The sequence below is a fragment of the Raphanus sativus genome, chromosome 8, assembly GCF_000801105.2.
Source record: "Raphanus sativus cultivar WK10039 chromosome 8, ASM80110v3, whole genome shotgun sequence".
In the NCBI taxonomy this organism is placed as follows: Eukaryota; Viridiplantae; Streptophyta; class Magnoliopsida; order Brassicales; family Brassicaceae; genus Raphanus; species Raphanus sativus.
Genome location: NC_079518.1, coordinates 19,174,178 through 19,187,240, shown reverse-complemented (window position 1 = coordinate 19,187,240; position 13,063 = coordinate 19,174,178). Strand labels below are relative to the sequence as shown.

Here is a 13,063-nt window from a genome sequence, read left to right as displayed (position 1 = left end):
TCATATCAAATTATATAAAATTATTTTATCGAATTCCATTATATGTATAATCAACTCTTTATGTATAAAGAAAAATAACATGAATTTAGGGTTAAAAGATTATGCAATCACCTTGATATCTCATATCAAATTATATATAACTATTTTATCGAATTCCATTATATGTATAATCAAATCCATTTATGGTGATATTTTCATATTTTAAAATCATCTCGATAAACAAATCTGCTTGTTTTCAGAAATTGTTTACATTTAAAAATGTATCTGACTATGCATATTAGAGACAATGAAGCCAGTTCACCTACTAAAATCACGTTTTAAAAACAACGCAAGTTCTGTCACCTGTCAAAACAAAACAAAACAAATATAACCAACCAACAACCAAAAAAAAATAAAAATTTAAAATGATCACCCTCTAAAGTAAACGACGACTTAGCCTTCCTATTTAATCAGACCATCACTTGCATTGGTAGAGAGTATCCAATAACAAGCAGTACTACAAATGGATCTCTTCTTGATTATTGCCGCCATGGTAGCGGTCGCAGCCTTCCTCCTCCTCCGGAGCTCCACGAAGAAATCTCTCCGGCTGCCTCCGGGGCCAAAAGGTCTTCCTATTATTGGAAACCTCCACCAGATGGAAAAATTTAACCCCCAACACTTCCTTTTTCGTCTCTCCAAGCTCTACGGTCCAATTTTCACAATGAAAATCGGTGGACGCCGCCTTGCAGTGATCTCATCGGCGGAGTTAGCCAAGGAACTCCTCAAGACCCAGGACCTCAATTTCACCGCTCGTCCTCTCCTGAAGGGGCAACAAACGATGTCATATCAAGGTCGTGAGCTTGGTTTCGGACAGTACACAGCGTACTATCGTGAGATGAGGAAGATGTGTATGGTTAACCTATTCAGCCCAAATCGCGTCGCAAGTTTCCGACCCGTTAGAGAAGAAGAGTGCCAACGTATGATGGACAAGATCTACAAAGCCGCTGATCAATCAGGGACCGTTGATTTAAGTGAGCTTCTCTTGTCCTTCACCAACTGTGTCGTCTGTAGACAAGCTTTTGGTAAGCGCTACAACGAGTACGGAACCGAGATGAAGAGATTCATAAACATCTTGTACGAGACTCAAGCCCTTTTGGGTACTCTGTTTTTCTCCGACCTCTTCCCTTATTTCGGATTTCTTGACAATCTCACTGGTCTTAGTGCCCGTCTCAAGAGAGCTTTCAAGGAGCTCGACACTTACCTTCAAGAACTCCTCGACGAGACTCTTGACCCTAACCGCCCTAAACAAGAGACAGAGAGTTTCATTGATCTTTTGATGCAGATCTACAAAGATCAACCTTTCTCCATCAAATTCACCCACGAAAATGTCAAGGCCATGATATTGGTTCGTCACTCAGTCCCTCAATAATTACTAAATGCTATTCTTTATTCTAAAGTTAAACTATTATTATTTCCTTTATTTTGGTAGGTCAGCCTTTTTGCGTTTACTTTTGGCAAAGATTTATAAATAACTTTGTCGCAATTTCAACAGGATATTGTTGTACCGGGAACTGACACGGCGGCTGCAGTGGTGGTATGGGCCATGACTTACCTTATAAAGTACCCTGAAGCAATGAAGAAAGCTCAAGATGAAGTGAGGAATGTGGTCGGTGACAAAGGATACGTCTCCGAAGAAGACATCCCAAATCTCCCTTATCTGAAGGCCGTCATCAAGGAGTCACTCCGTCTCGAACCAGTCATCCCAATTCTTCTGCATAGAGAAACCATAGCAGACGCAAAAATAGGTGGCTATGATATTCCGGCGAAGACCATCATTCAGGTGAACGCATGGGCGGTTTCTCGTGACACAGCCGCCTGGGAGACAACCCTAATGAGTTCATTCCAGAGAGGTTCATGAACGAGCACAAAGGAGTGGACTTCAAGGGGCAAGATTTTGAGCTCCTACCTTTCGGGTCGGGCAGAAGAATGTGCCCCGCTATGCATCTTGGGGTCGCAATGGTAGAGATACCTTTTGCTAACCTTCTCTACCGATTCGATTGGAACCTACCAAAAGGGATTAAACCTGAGGACATAAAGATGGATGTCATGACCGGACTCGCTATGCATAAGAAAGATCACCTAGTCCTTGCACCAAGGACGCACATTTGATCAGGGTGATGGGTTGTGCTGAACAATATATTAGGAGAATTCTGCTAGTAGATATGGCTACCAATGGTTGTTTTCCAACGTACGGCAAATTTTCGGTTTATATTGTCATTACTATATTTTCGCTCGATTTTGGGTTTAACAAATAATGTATTCGTGTTTTCATTCGAACTCTGTGTGTAATGTTCCTTCAATTTCGAAATCATTGTGTAATAATACCCATCTCATACCCATGTCACTATATATATATTAACCATAACATGTAAAAAGCCGACAATTAATGTGTCCAAAGAACAAAAAAGGTCATAATTACTACATAGGATAAGATCTGCGTAGTGAGAACAGAGTGAAAGTCAATTTTAAAATTGTTATATGATCCTTTTTTTTTTTTGATCAAACCAATTTGCATTTAATTTAGAAAAGTTCAAGCTCCATTAGAGAAGGATACAACAAAATCACAAAGGGCCAACAACAATAAGAAACTGATAAAACAGAGGATATAATTGATACAAATCACAGCAAAAAACCACAAAAATTGCATAAGAACAATTTCATAAACTTCTTGAATACTTGCCTCTAGTGTAATCCAAAGGATCACAATCACTGCACCTGCAGAGATGGACATTACTTGGAAGGATGATCCTTGCAATACCAACAACACTTGAGCTTCCAATTCACTCCATACAAGAAGAAATATAGGAAAAATAAATTGCTCCAAACCGGAGACAACTCAGAAGTTTGTATCCATCAACAACATTGTCATGACCTAAAACCTGGCTCATCTGAAGCCCGGTGAAGCCCAAACCCATTTCCTGAGGCCTATGGTATTTTTCTTTAAAAACCCACTTTGCAACATCAGTTTCTTCACCATTGCAACAAAAAAAAAGAGAAAGAAGTTAGAGAGAGAGAGCTAAGGAAGTGGTTGATCGTTTTGTAGAGAGAGGACCGCCGGAGCTCGTCGCCGGAGCCACCACGTCCAGTGATCGCGTTCAGTTCACCACCACCGATCATCCCCATAGGTAACCCCCCAGAAGTCACATGCATTTTAAGTTTAGTTTCGGCCGCTTTAGTAAATCGACCATAACTTCCTAACCGCTGAGTATTTCGTGCATGCAAGACCATCATCGCGTTCCTCTCGACGAGACAAATCCATAGCCACCAAAATCGTCGCAATCGGAGCTCAGACGAAGCCGTACGCGCCTCCGGAAGATCAGCCCCCGCGCGCGTGAAACGCACGCTCCGCCGTCTCCGACCACCGTTCGCCGGAGCCGCCGCACCCGGCCGCCGTCAGTTCGCCGCCGGGAATCCGCCGCCGCGTCGCCGACGCACCGTTGCTGCCGCCGGTGACGTTTCCGGTAAGCCGTCGTCCCTCCGCCGTCGCCACCGATGACCGGTCCCGGTGACTCGCCGGCGACTCGCCAACTCGGCTGAGTCGACTCGGTGAGTCAACTCGGTGGCTCGGTCAACCGGTTGGTTTGACTGATTTAAATTAATTGCGAATCGGTTAGGGTAAACCGGTTGGTTAAAATTAATTAGATTTCAGTTAGGGTAAACCGGTCGATTTAATTTATTAATTAATTTAATTTCGGTTAAGGTTAAACCGGGCGGTCCAATTGAAATCGATTTGGGTCAGAGTAAACCGGACAGTTAGCTAAATTGATTTCTGGTCAAGGTTTGACCGGGTTGACCTTTGACCAGTGGGTTGACTTTTCCTTAGACACCCGTTTTCACCCGTTCGAAGGGCGTTCTGACTCGGAATTTCGATCTGATTTCAGATTTGGAGTCTATTTGAGCAGCTGGAGTTCATATACATCACTTCTCTTCATTACTAAGGTGAGGGCTTCTCCGTTAAATCCCGAACTAGTTTAGTACTACCATTATGATTAGAGTTTAGTTTCGAAACATGATACGTCTCTGTGAATCAAGTATGTTTGCGAGTCTTGTTTGATTATTATTGCTATTGATTGTTAAACCGGAATTAGGTTAGTAGAGGATTCAACGATTGTGTGAATTAATTGATGCTGAGCACGGTTATATATATATATATATATATATATATATATGTATATACATAGTTATGAGTAGGGACTATGTGATGGGCGTGAGTTCGGAGATGTCCGAGATTCGATGCTACGGTGTGATATGGGCGTGAGTTCAGAGACGTTTGAGCTTCGACGCTACTGTTTCGGGCGTGGTGCAGAGACGTTTGCATTCGACGCTACGGTGGGCGGGGGTACAGAGACAGACTGTACTAGCAACGCTTCAAGTATATGGTTATATCCTTATAAGGAAATGCGTGGTGCAGAGATTAGCTGTGTGCTATTAGCGCATTATTTGTTGTTATGTGTGGTGTGCTAGACGCCGTGTTTGTTTCATGCTAGAGCTAAGCCTACATAGTTGTAGTGCTATGAACTGAGTCAGTGGTTTGCGGTTTAGCATCCCATACCTCACTGAGCGACTCTATGTTGCTCACCCCTCTTTCTTTCCCCTTTCAGGTGAGACCGATGAGCAGGAGTGATCATATCGGACTGGTGCTACAATTTGGGCTCGTGGGCTTTATCATTTATCGTTTTATCTTTTATCGTTATTGGACCTTCAGGCCTTTGGACTTCTATCGTTTATGTTATTTCTTATTTCAGCCTTCGGGCTTATGTTGTTATCGATACTTCGGATGTTATTTTCGGGTTTGACTTTATGGTATTGTATTTGACTTTATGATATGACGTGGAGTTTATTATCCGTATTATTATTATTATTTCGCTGCGTTACTATTTATTTATTATTATTTTAAATTACGCATTTATATTCGAAAGAGACGCGGTCGCATCAGTTTTGGTATCAGAGCCAGGTTCCATCCCGGCTCCGAACCGGGATGGCGATCTTTGGAGAATCGGTTTTTATTCGGATTTAATCGGTTTTCAAATGTTTATGGGGATATGGGGATTTTAAAGAAAAATAAAATGAAATAGCACCTTTCCGTTCGTTATCACTCCTTAATTGTTGGATTTAGTCAGAAGTTAACTCGTTTGCCTTAATTTCAGATGCCGCCGAGGAGAGCTACCCATGCTCAGATTGCTAGAGATGCTAGAGAGGCTCATGATGAGCATGTTCAGCCCGCAGTTCCGCAGCTTGAAGTTCCTCAGGTTGACCAGGAGGCTATGAGACAGATGGTTCATGATGCTGCTAGACAGGTTGCTCAGGAAGCAGTTCAGCAGATTGCCCAAGAGGCAACCAGGCAAGCCACTCAAGAGGCTGCCCGAGTAGCTGCTCAGGAAGTTGCTCGACAGATGGCTGCAGCTCAGCAGGTTTCGCAAGGTCCTCAGATTCATGTGCAGCAGGGTCCGCAGATTCATATGCAGCAGGTTCCGCCCGTTCAGGTTCAGCATGATCATCAGGTTCCAGCTCAGCAGGCCCCAGCGCCACAGTATCCGCAGGTTCCTATTCAGCCGGCTCCAGGTGTCTTTCAGGTTCCGCCGCCGCCACCCGTCATTCCAGTGCATGTGCCCGAGGTTGATGAAACATTTATCAGGGTGTTGTCACAGATGAAGTATGTGAACTTGGAGCATTTCAGTGGTACGACGGACCCTACACTTGCTCACGATTGGAGGCACAGTTTGGATAAGTGTTTGAACACTATCTCATGCCCACCAAGGCACAAACTTAGGATTGCTGAGTTATATTTACGCGGAGATGCAGCAGTGTGGTGGGATGGAGTGCGAGTGATGCACCCTGGCGAGATGACTTATGAGGATTTCATGTATGCATTCAACAAGAAGTATTTTCCAAGAGAAGCTTTGGATGAGAAGAAGAACGACTTTGAGAGTTTGAGGCAGGGTGGAAAGTCTGTTAGAGAGTATGAGCATGAGTTTCGCCAGCTTCACCGATTTGCGGGTAATGGTATGGATGAGGAGGATCTTATCAGGAGGTTCTTAAAAGGGATACGAGTAGAACTTCACGGTAGGTGCAGTATGGTCACCTATGCCATTTTGGAGGATCTGGTAGAGAAGGCCGTTGTGCAAGAGAAATGTATTGCAGCGGAGCAGAAGTTCAACAAGGCAGCTCAGCTTAAGACCGGAGGGACTTTCGGGTCGCAGAAGAGGACATTGGATCAGTCAGGCATCCAGTGCTTTCATTGCGGGAAGTTTGGACATAAGAGTAGGGTTTGTCGAAGCAGGTTAGCCGTGCCCGTGTTGCACCGCCAGTAGCAGTGGCAGCAGCCCCAGCAGTGGCAGTTGGGAACTGCTTTGGCTGTAACCAGCCGGGTCACATGATCAGGGATTGCCCGAGGAGGGGCAATGCAGCGCTTCCACCACCACCGAAGCGTCTAGCCATCGCTCCACGTGTGTTTACAGTTGGAGATGCCCAGGGAGCCGAGCCGATAGCGGGTATGCATCTTATTCATACTTGTTGTGTTTTAATATTTTGGTTTGTGGTTATCATGTGTAGTTAGTAAAAATCTTGTGTAGGATTGGTTTCGGTTGGAGGTGAGTCAGCTCACACCTTATTCGACTCGGGAGCTTCTCCTAGTTTCGTGAGTCCGCGTTTGGTCAAGTCGTGGTCTTTCCAGGGTGTCTTCGAACCGAAGGCTAAGCAGATTCAAACTGCCGGCACCGAGAGATTGGGAGCGATTGGAGTTCATCGTGATGTACCAGTTATGCTTGGAGGAGTTGATTTGCTTGGAGATTTGAAAGAGATGGAGATGACCTTCTACGACGTCATACTTGGGATGGATTGGTTGACGCGACATCGAGTTGTATTAAATTGCCCGGAGGCAAGAGTTAATATCCCGAGAGCGGAAGGGAAAATCACATTTGAGGGAATCCATTCACACCAGGGAATTCCTATTGTCTCCATGTTGCGTGCGGAGGAATTATTGGAGAGTGGAGCAGAGGGGTTTTTAGCGACCATTTCGATGGTTAATGATGAGGATCAGCAGGAGTTGCATAATATTCCCGTGGTTGCTGAGTACAAAGATGTTTTTGAGGCCTTAAAAAGGCCACCGCCAGCTAGAAGTGATGTTCTTACGATCGAGGTGGAACCAGGGGCAGCACCGGTTTCACGAGATCCTTACCGTTTAGTTCCCACAGAGATGGCTGAGTTGAAGAAACAGTTGAAGGAACTATTAGATAAAGGTTTTATCAGGCCGAGCACTTCACCGTGGGGAGCACCAGTTTTGTTTGTGAAGAAGAAGGATGGAAGTTTTAGACTTTGTATCGACTACAGAGGTTTGAACAAAGTCACCATCAAAAATAAGTATCCGCTTCCGCGTATCGACGAGTTGTTGGATCAGTTGCAAGGAGCTTCATGGTTTTCTAAGATTGATTTAGCATCAGGATACCATCAGATTGCCATCGCAGAGGGAGATGTAAGGAAGACGGCTTTCCACACACGTTATGGACATTATGAGTTTGTTGTGATGCCATTTGGATTGACGAACGCACCAGCAGCATTCATGAAGCTAATGAATGATGTGTTCCGCAAGCATTTGGATAAGTGTGTGATCATTTTCATCGACGATATCTTGGTTTATTCTCGGAGTAGAGAAGAGCATGCTGAACACCTACGGATTGTGTTGGGGAAGCTTAGAGAGCATCAGTTGTTTGCTAAGTTGAGTAAGTGCAGCTTCTGGCAGAGAAAGATTGGATTTTTGGGTCACGTGGTTTCAGAAGCGGGAGTTGCTGTAGATCCAGAAAAGATTAAAGCTATTTCAGAGTGGCCGACACCTAAGAGCGCGACGGAGATCCGCAGTTTTCTCGGTTTAGCAGGATACTACAGGAATTTCGTCAAGGGGTTTGCTAGCGTTGCAAAGCCAATGACAAAGTTAACGGGCAAGGACGTCAAGTTTGATTGGACAGATGAGTGCTCGAAGAGTTTTGCAGAGTTGAAGCGACATCTGACACAGACGCTAGTTTTGGTACTCCCGAGGCCAGGGATACCATATGAGGTTTATACTGATGCATCAGGCACTGGATTGGGATGTAGATTGATGCAAGAGGGTAAGGTCATTGCTTATGCATCACGTCAGTTGAGGCCTCACGAGGCTAATTATCCTACACACGACTTGGAGTTAGCAGCAGTTGTCTTTGCATTGAAGATTTGGAGGTCGTATTTGTATGGAGAGAAGGTGAAGATCCTCACAGATCACAAGAGTCTGAAGTACATCTTTACTCAGACGGACTTGAACTTAAGACAGCGTAGATGGGTGGAGTTGTTAGCTGACTACAACTTGGAGATTGCTTATCATCCGGGAAAAGCTAATCAAGTGGCAGATGCCTTGAGTAGGCAAAGGAGCGATGTTTCACGAACTAAGGAGGTTCAAGAGTGTATGGGAACACTTGCTAGTCTCAGATTATGCGCCACTACGGTAGACGGAGTGACAGTTGGCCTCGAGGCGGTAGATCAGGCAGATTTACTATGGAGGATACGTAAAGCTCAGGATGTTGATGAGGCTTTGCGTAAGCAGATTGAGATCGAGAGTGTTGGATATCATACAGCATCGAGTGGGATGTTCATGTACCGGAACCGGATTTGTGTGCCTAGTGATGAGTTGTTAAGAAAGGAGATTTTACGGCAATCACACCACTCGCGTTTCGCTATTCACCCGGGGAACACCAAGATGTATAGAGACCTGAAGCGTTATTATCATTGGCCGGGTATGAAGAAGGATGTTGCTACATTTGTATCGCAGTGTCAGACTTGTCAGATGGTTAAGGCTGAGCACCAGGTTCCTAGCGGGTTATTGCAAAACCTGCCATTGCCGGAGTGGAAATGGAACATGGTGACTATGGATTTTGTATTGGGGTTACCGACTACTTCAAGAGGGAAGAATGTCATATGGGTAATTGTGGACAGACTAATAGTGCTCAAATTACCCAGTAGAGCTTACTCTCTCAAATAAGAGGTACAGCTGTAGTACTCAGGGATCGAATCACGAGGAGCTAGGGAACCAATTAAATAAAATCTACTAATCAATCCTAGGCAAGGTTGGTTTATATGATAGAAATGAAAATAACAATTCCTAAAATGAGTAAGGCAGTTGCTCTAACTAACAATATGAAGGGTTGTTTAAATGGAATAAAGAGTGCTAGACATAGGGTTTCTATTCAGGAATGAAGATTATAATCTCTATAAATGCTTTAATAAGTTGCTTGCATGATACTATAGATCTCAGCCGCTTAACATATGTGAATGAATCACTGGTTAAAATATCTAGATCTCTGGCCACACCTTTCGCATGATGACACAGAAAAAGAGTCGGTCGATATCCTTTTGAGATATCGAGCGATACACCTTTCGCGGCGCCGATCGATTTACCAGTAGGGTATCGATCGATGGCTTCTAGATCTGCCTAGGCGCGAACCGAATATGACAGCGAGGTCTCAAAGAGGAACTGTCGTTCTTCTCAACGGAAAACATGCATCGCTCAAATGGATAATTCAAGATAATCTAAGATCCTAGTGATCTATGTTCTAGTTAGCTACTCTAAACAAGCATAGGGTTTGGAAATACAAAAGGAGATGAGAATCTCTCCAATCTCTCTCAAACAAATAAAACTCTAGTCTCTCTCTCACACTCTCTGCTTTGGTTGTAAAAAGCTTCAAGCTTCAAAGGGTTTCAAAACTTGCCGTCAAAAATACTTAGCAGGAGTATTTAAGCATTTCCATTAGGTTAAAAACTCGTCAGGGGCAATCTCGTAATTTGGTGAAGTCTTGGTGAAGTAGTCGGCTAAACCATTTCGTCCTCGATATCGATCGACAACACTGAGTGTGTATCGTTCGATTATAATCTTCTAGTACTCAGATCTTCTCAGCTACATCGATCGACAACTCAGGATGAGTATCGATCGATTATAATCGCAATGTTGACTTCTGACTTAGTCCTGAATGGTCAACTCGGGTGTATCATCTCTTGTACTCCAAAATGCTCCCAAAACATTACTTTCTCACAAAATGCTCCTGAACCTGAAAACATACATAGCAGGCTAGAAAACAGATTAAATATATAGTAAATCACTAGTATACCATGGTTAAAAACGGGTAAAATCCATGGTATATCAACTCCCCCCAGACTTACTCCTTTGCTTGTCCTCAAGCAAAAACAGTAGTCTTTGGAAAAGGTTTGGAAATAGCAGGAACTCAAAGATTCAATATATTGAAGTCATCACTCTATGGGTTTGCAATTCATGTCTAAACATCCTAATCACAGAAGTTCATCATGCCTTATCCTAGCTTAGCAACCAAACTCATCTTGTCAACAACATAGCAATTCTCATCTGACATTCCCCTCTACTAACCTCATTTCTTAACATAAAATAAAGCGCAGGCTTTACCTTGGGAGTATCGATCAAAGAACACATGGATTCAACTCATACAAGTATCTGAACACACAGGTAGTCTTCTCTGATCCCTTTCTCCCCTCTTCTCTCTTCACTGAATCTCTTATTAGTTTCAATTTCAACAGGTTTCGATGCCACATAGATCATCTAGTCCATCTCATTGACATTTGCGTTGTAACTCATACATTTTTGACAAAGTGTAGCGAATAATGGGGTCACAGGAATCACTCCTACCCCTCGTTTCCACAATGTGTGATCATCCTTGAGATTTAGAATTGATGCGGCCATGAAATCCACAGCTCCTAAAGTAGACAAAACTTTCCATGTTTGGACTCGGATGAACCTAGACACCATCAAGCCTATGGTTCGTTTGACTTAGCTGGCTGTTCCCAAACAAAGGCCACCACTTAAGCCTCCTTATCAGCTAATAAATATGTGGGTCAATGGTATTAAAGGCGTGGTCATCATCTTCTTAATAAGCAAATCTCAATCCCTTGAGATCAGCCCTTTTGACCAGCATTTTGATTGTCTTTTAATTATGATTTGTCCTAGAAATCCGCCTTTCATTTATGTCTTTGATTCTGTCCAAGAGCTATATATAAAGCTCCTCTCCTTTCATTGTAAAATCAGACTTGAGTATTGAATAAAAAGTGAGATTTTCTCTTGAGAGCTTTTATGCTTGTTCTTGTCATTTCTAAGTTATGTGAGAATCTTTCTTAGGATGCAAGTGTGGAGCCTTTATCTTTGTGTGAAATTCACTTAGGTGCTGGTTCTTGATCTTATCTCAAAGCCTTTCACATCTTTGAGTGGCGATCTTCATTTCATTTAAGCCGTAGGTTTTGATTTCTTGTGAGAAAAGCTAAAGTGAGATTCTCTGCCTGTATCATTTGGTATCAGAGCTCAAGCTCCTGACTAAGGTGATATCTATCCTTGCATTTCATATTTGCTTGCATTTGTTTTTCATTTATAAATCAAAAAGCCATAAAAACAGTTTCTGCATTTTTGTGTTCTTGTTGCATTCAAAAAAAAAATTTATAAAAAGAGGAAGACAATTTTAATTTCGTGTAGATCATCTAGGATTTAAGTTTTACTCATTAGCTTGTTTGCATTCATTGCCCAGCTCCATTTGCCATATTTATATTTTGTGCATTCATTTCAAAAAAAGAAAAATCTGCATTTTGCAATTTTTGATTCTTGCATTGCAAAGTTTAAAAAAAAAGCATATAATTTTAATTTCGTGCATATCATATTTGCTTCATCATTTTGGTATTTGCATTTATAAAAATAAAAAAAAAATATTTGAATTTTTATTTTTTTTAAATGAATACATCCCACACGATCAGGCTGAAGAATTATTTGAATACCCATCTTGAAAGTAATAAGAATTATTCAGTTTTCTAGTTTTCTTAAAACTATTGTTTGAAGTCTTTAGAGTTTGTGAAAAGCAGCTCCAGAGCATCCTGACTTATCAAGGCTCTTTTCCATAGGGTCTTGTGGCGTCCTCAATCCCCCCTTCCTTCCATCCCATTCATTTGCCAAGCTTGAGAGAGTTACACAACCAGCAAGCAAAGCACCATCTCAATCCACTTCAATCATCAACTGATTAGGCTGAGAGTGATACACATCCAGCAGCTTAATTCCATCATATCCTTTATTTATTTATCTTGTTTTATTCTTATTATCATCAGCATCTCATCCCTTTGCATTTGTTTCTGTTTTGCTTTATAAAAACTCATAAAAAATCATTAAAATCTATCTTCTTTGTTTTCAGGTTGAACCTCAGTTCATCAATTCATATAGTCTGATTTCCAGGCTGTATCATTTGGTATCAGAGCTAAAAGCTCCTATCATTTTTTTTTCTTTTTTTTTCATTCTACTTTCCAAAAAAAAAACCAGAAAAAATCGTTTTCCTCTCTCTTTCTTTTCTGTTTTGTTTTTTTTTTCTAAGTTTCTTTCATACAAAAAAATTATAAAGAGAAGTTATGGAAAACCAGTCCAGCAACAGCAACAACAACATGGCCGACCATCCTTGGAGTCTTTTGAAGCAAGAAGATTATTATTTTGCAGGAAGATCAGGCCCAGATGAGTACTTTGAATGGGAGCACAAGATGAATGAGTTCTTCATTTCTTGCCGCTGTCCAGATTTCGAGAATGTATACATTGCTGCTGATCAACTCATCGACCTAGCTCAACTCTGGTGGAGACAATCTACTGCAAAAGGAGGCCGTCGCTGGAATTCTCGAGAATATACTTGGGGTGAGATGAAAAATATGATGAGGAAGCAATACATCCCACACGATCAGTATCAAGAAATCCGGAGGCAATTTCGCACGCTTTGCCAAGATGATAAGACGGTCATGGAGTACCACAAGCAATTCAACCATCTTCGCATTCGGCTCAATCCAGGAGTAAGGAATGAGGATATCATGGACCAGTTTGTTTATGGGCTGAGAGATGAGATTCGTTTTCACCTGCAAAGGTACACATGTGATGGTTTGGACGGGTTGGCCCAACAGGCGGCCCAAATTGAGCATGAAAACAAAGAGCCCGAACCGCTTCATCCATCTGAAGAGGTCCAGCAAA

At 42.4% G+C, this 13,063-nt stretch overlaps 1 protein-coding gene across 1 annotated transcript; it reads left to right on the top strand.

The window, feature by feature from the left end:
• Positions 1-463: 463 nt before the first annotated feature.
• On the top strand, positions 464-2,378 carry LOC108829823 (cytochrome P450 83B1). Its single transcript, XM_018603411.2, is given in 3 exon segments — positions 464-1,384; positions 1,532-1,856; positions 1,859-2,378. Coding segments are annotated over 3 exon segments (1,497 nt in total). The 5' UTR covers positions 464-502; the 3' UTR covers positions 2,149-2,378.
• Positions 2,379-13,063: the final 10,685 nt, after the last annotated feature.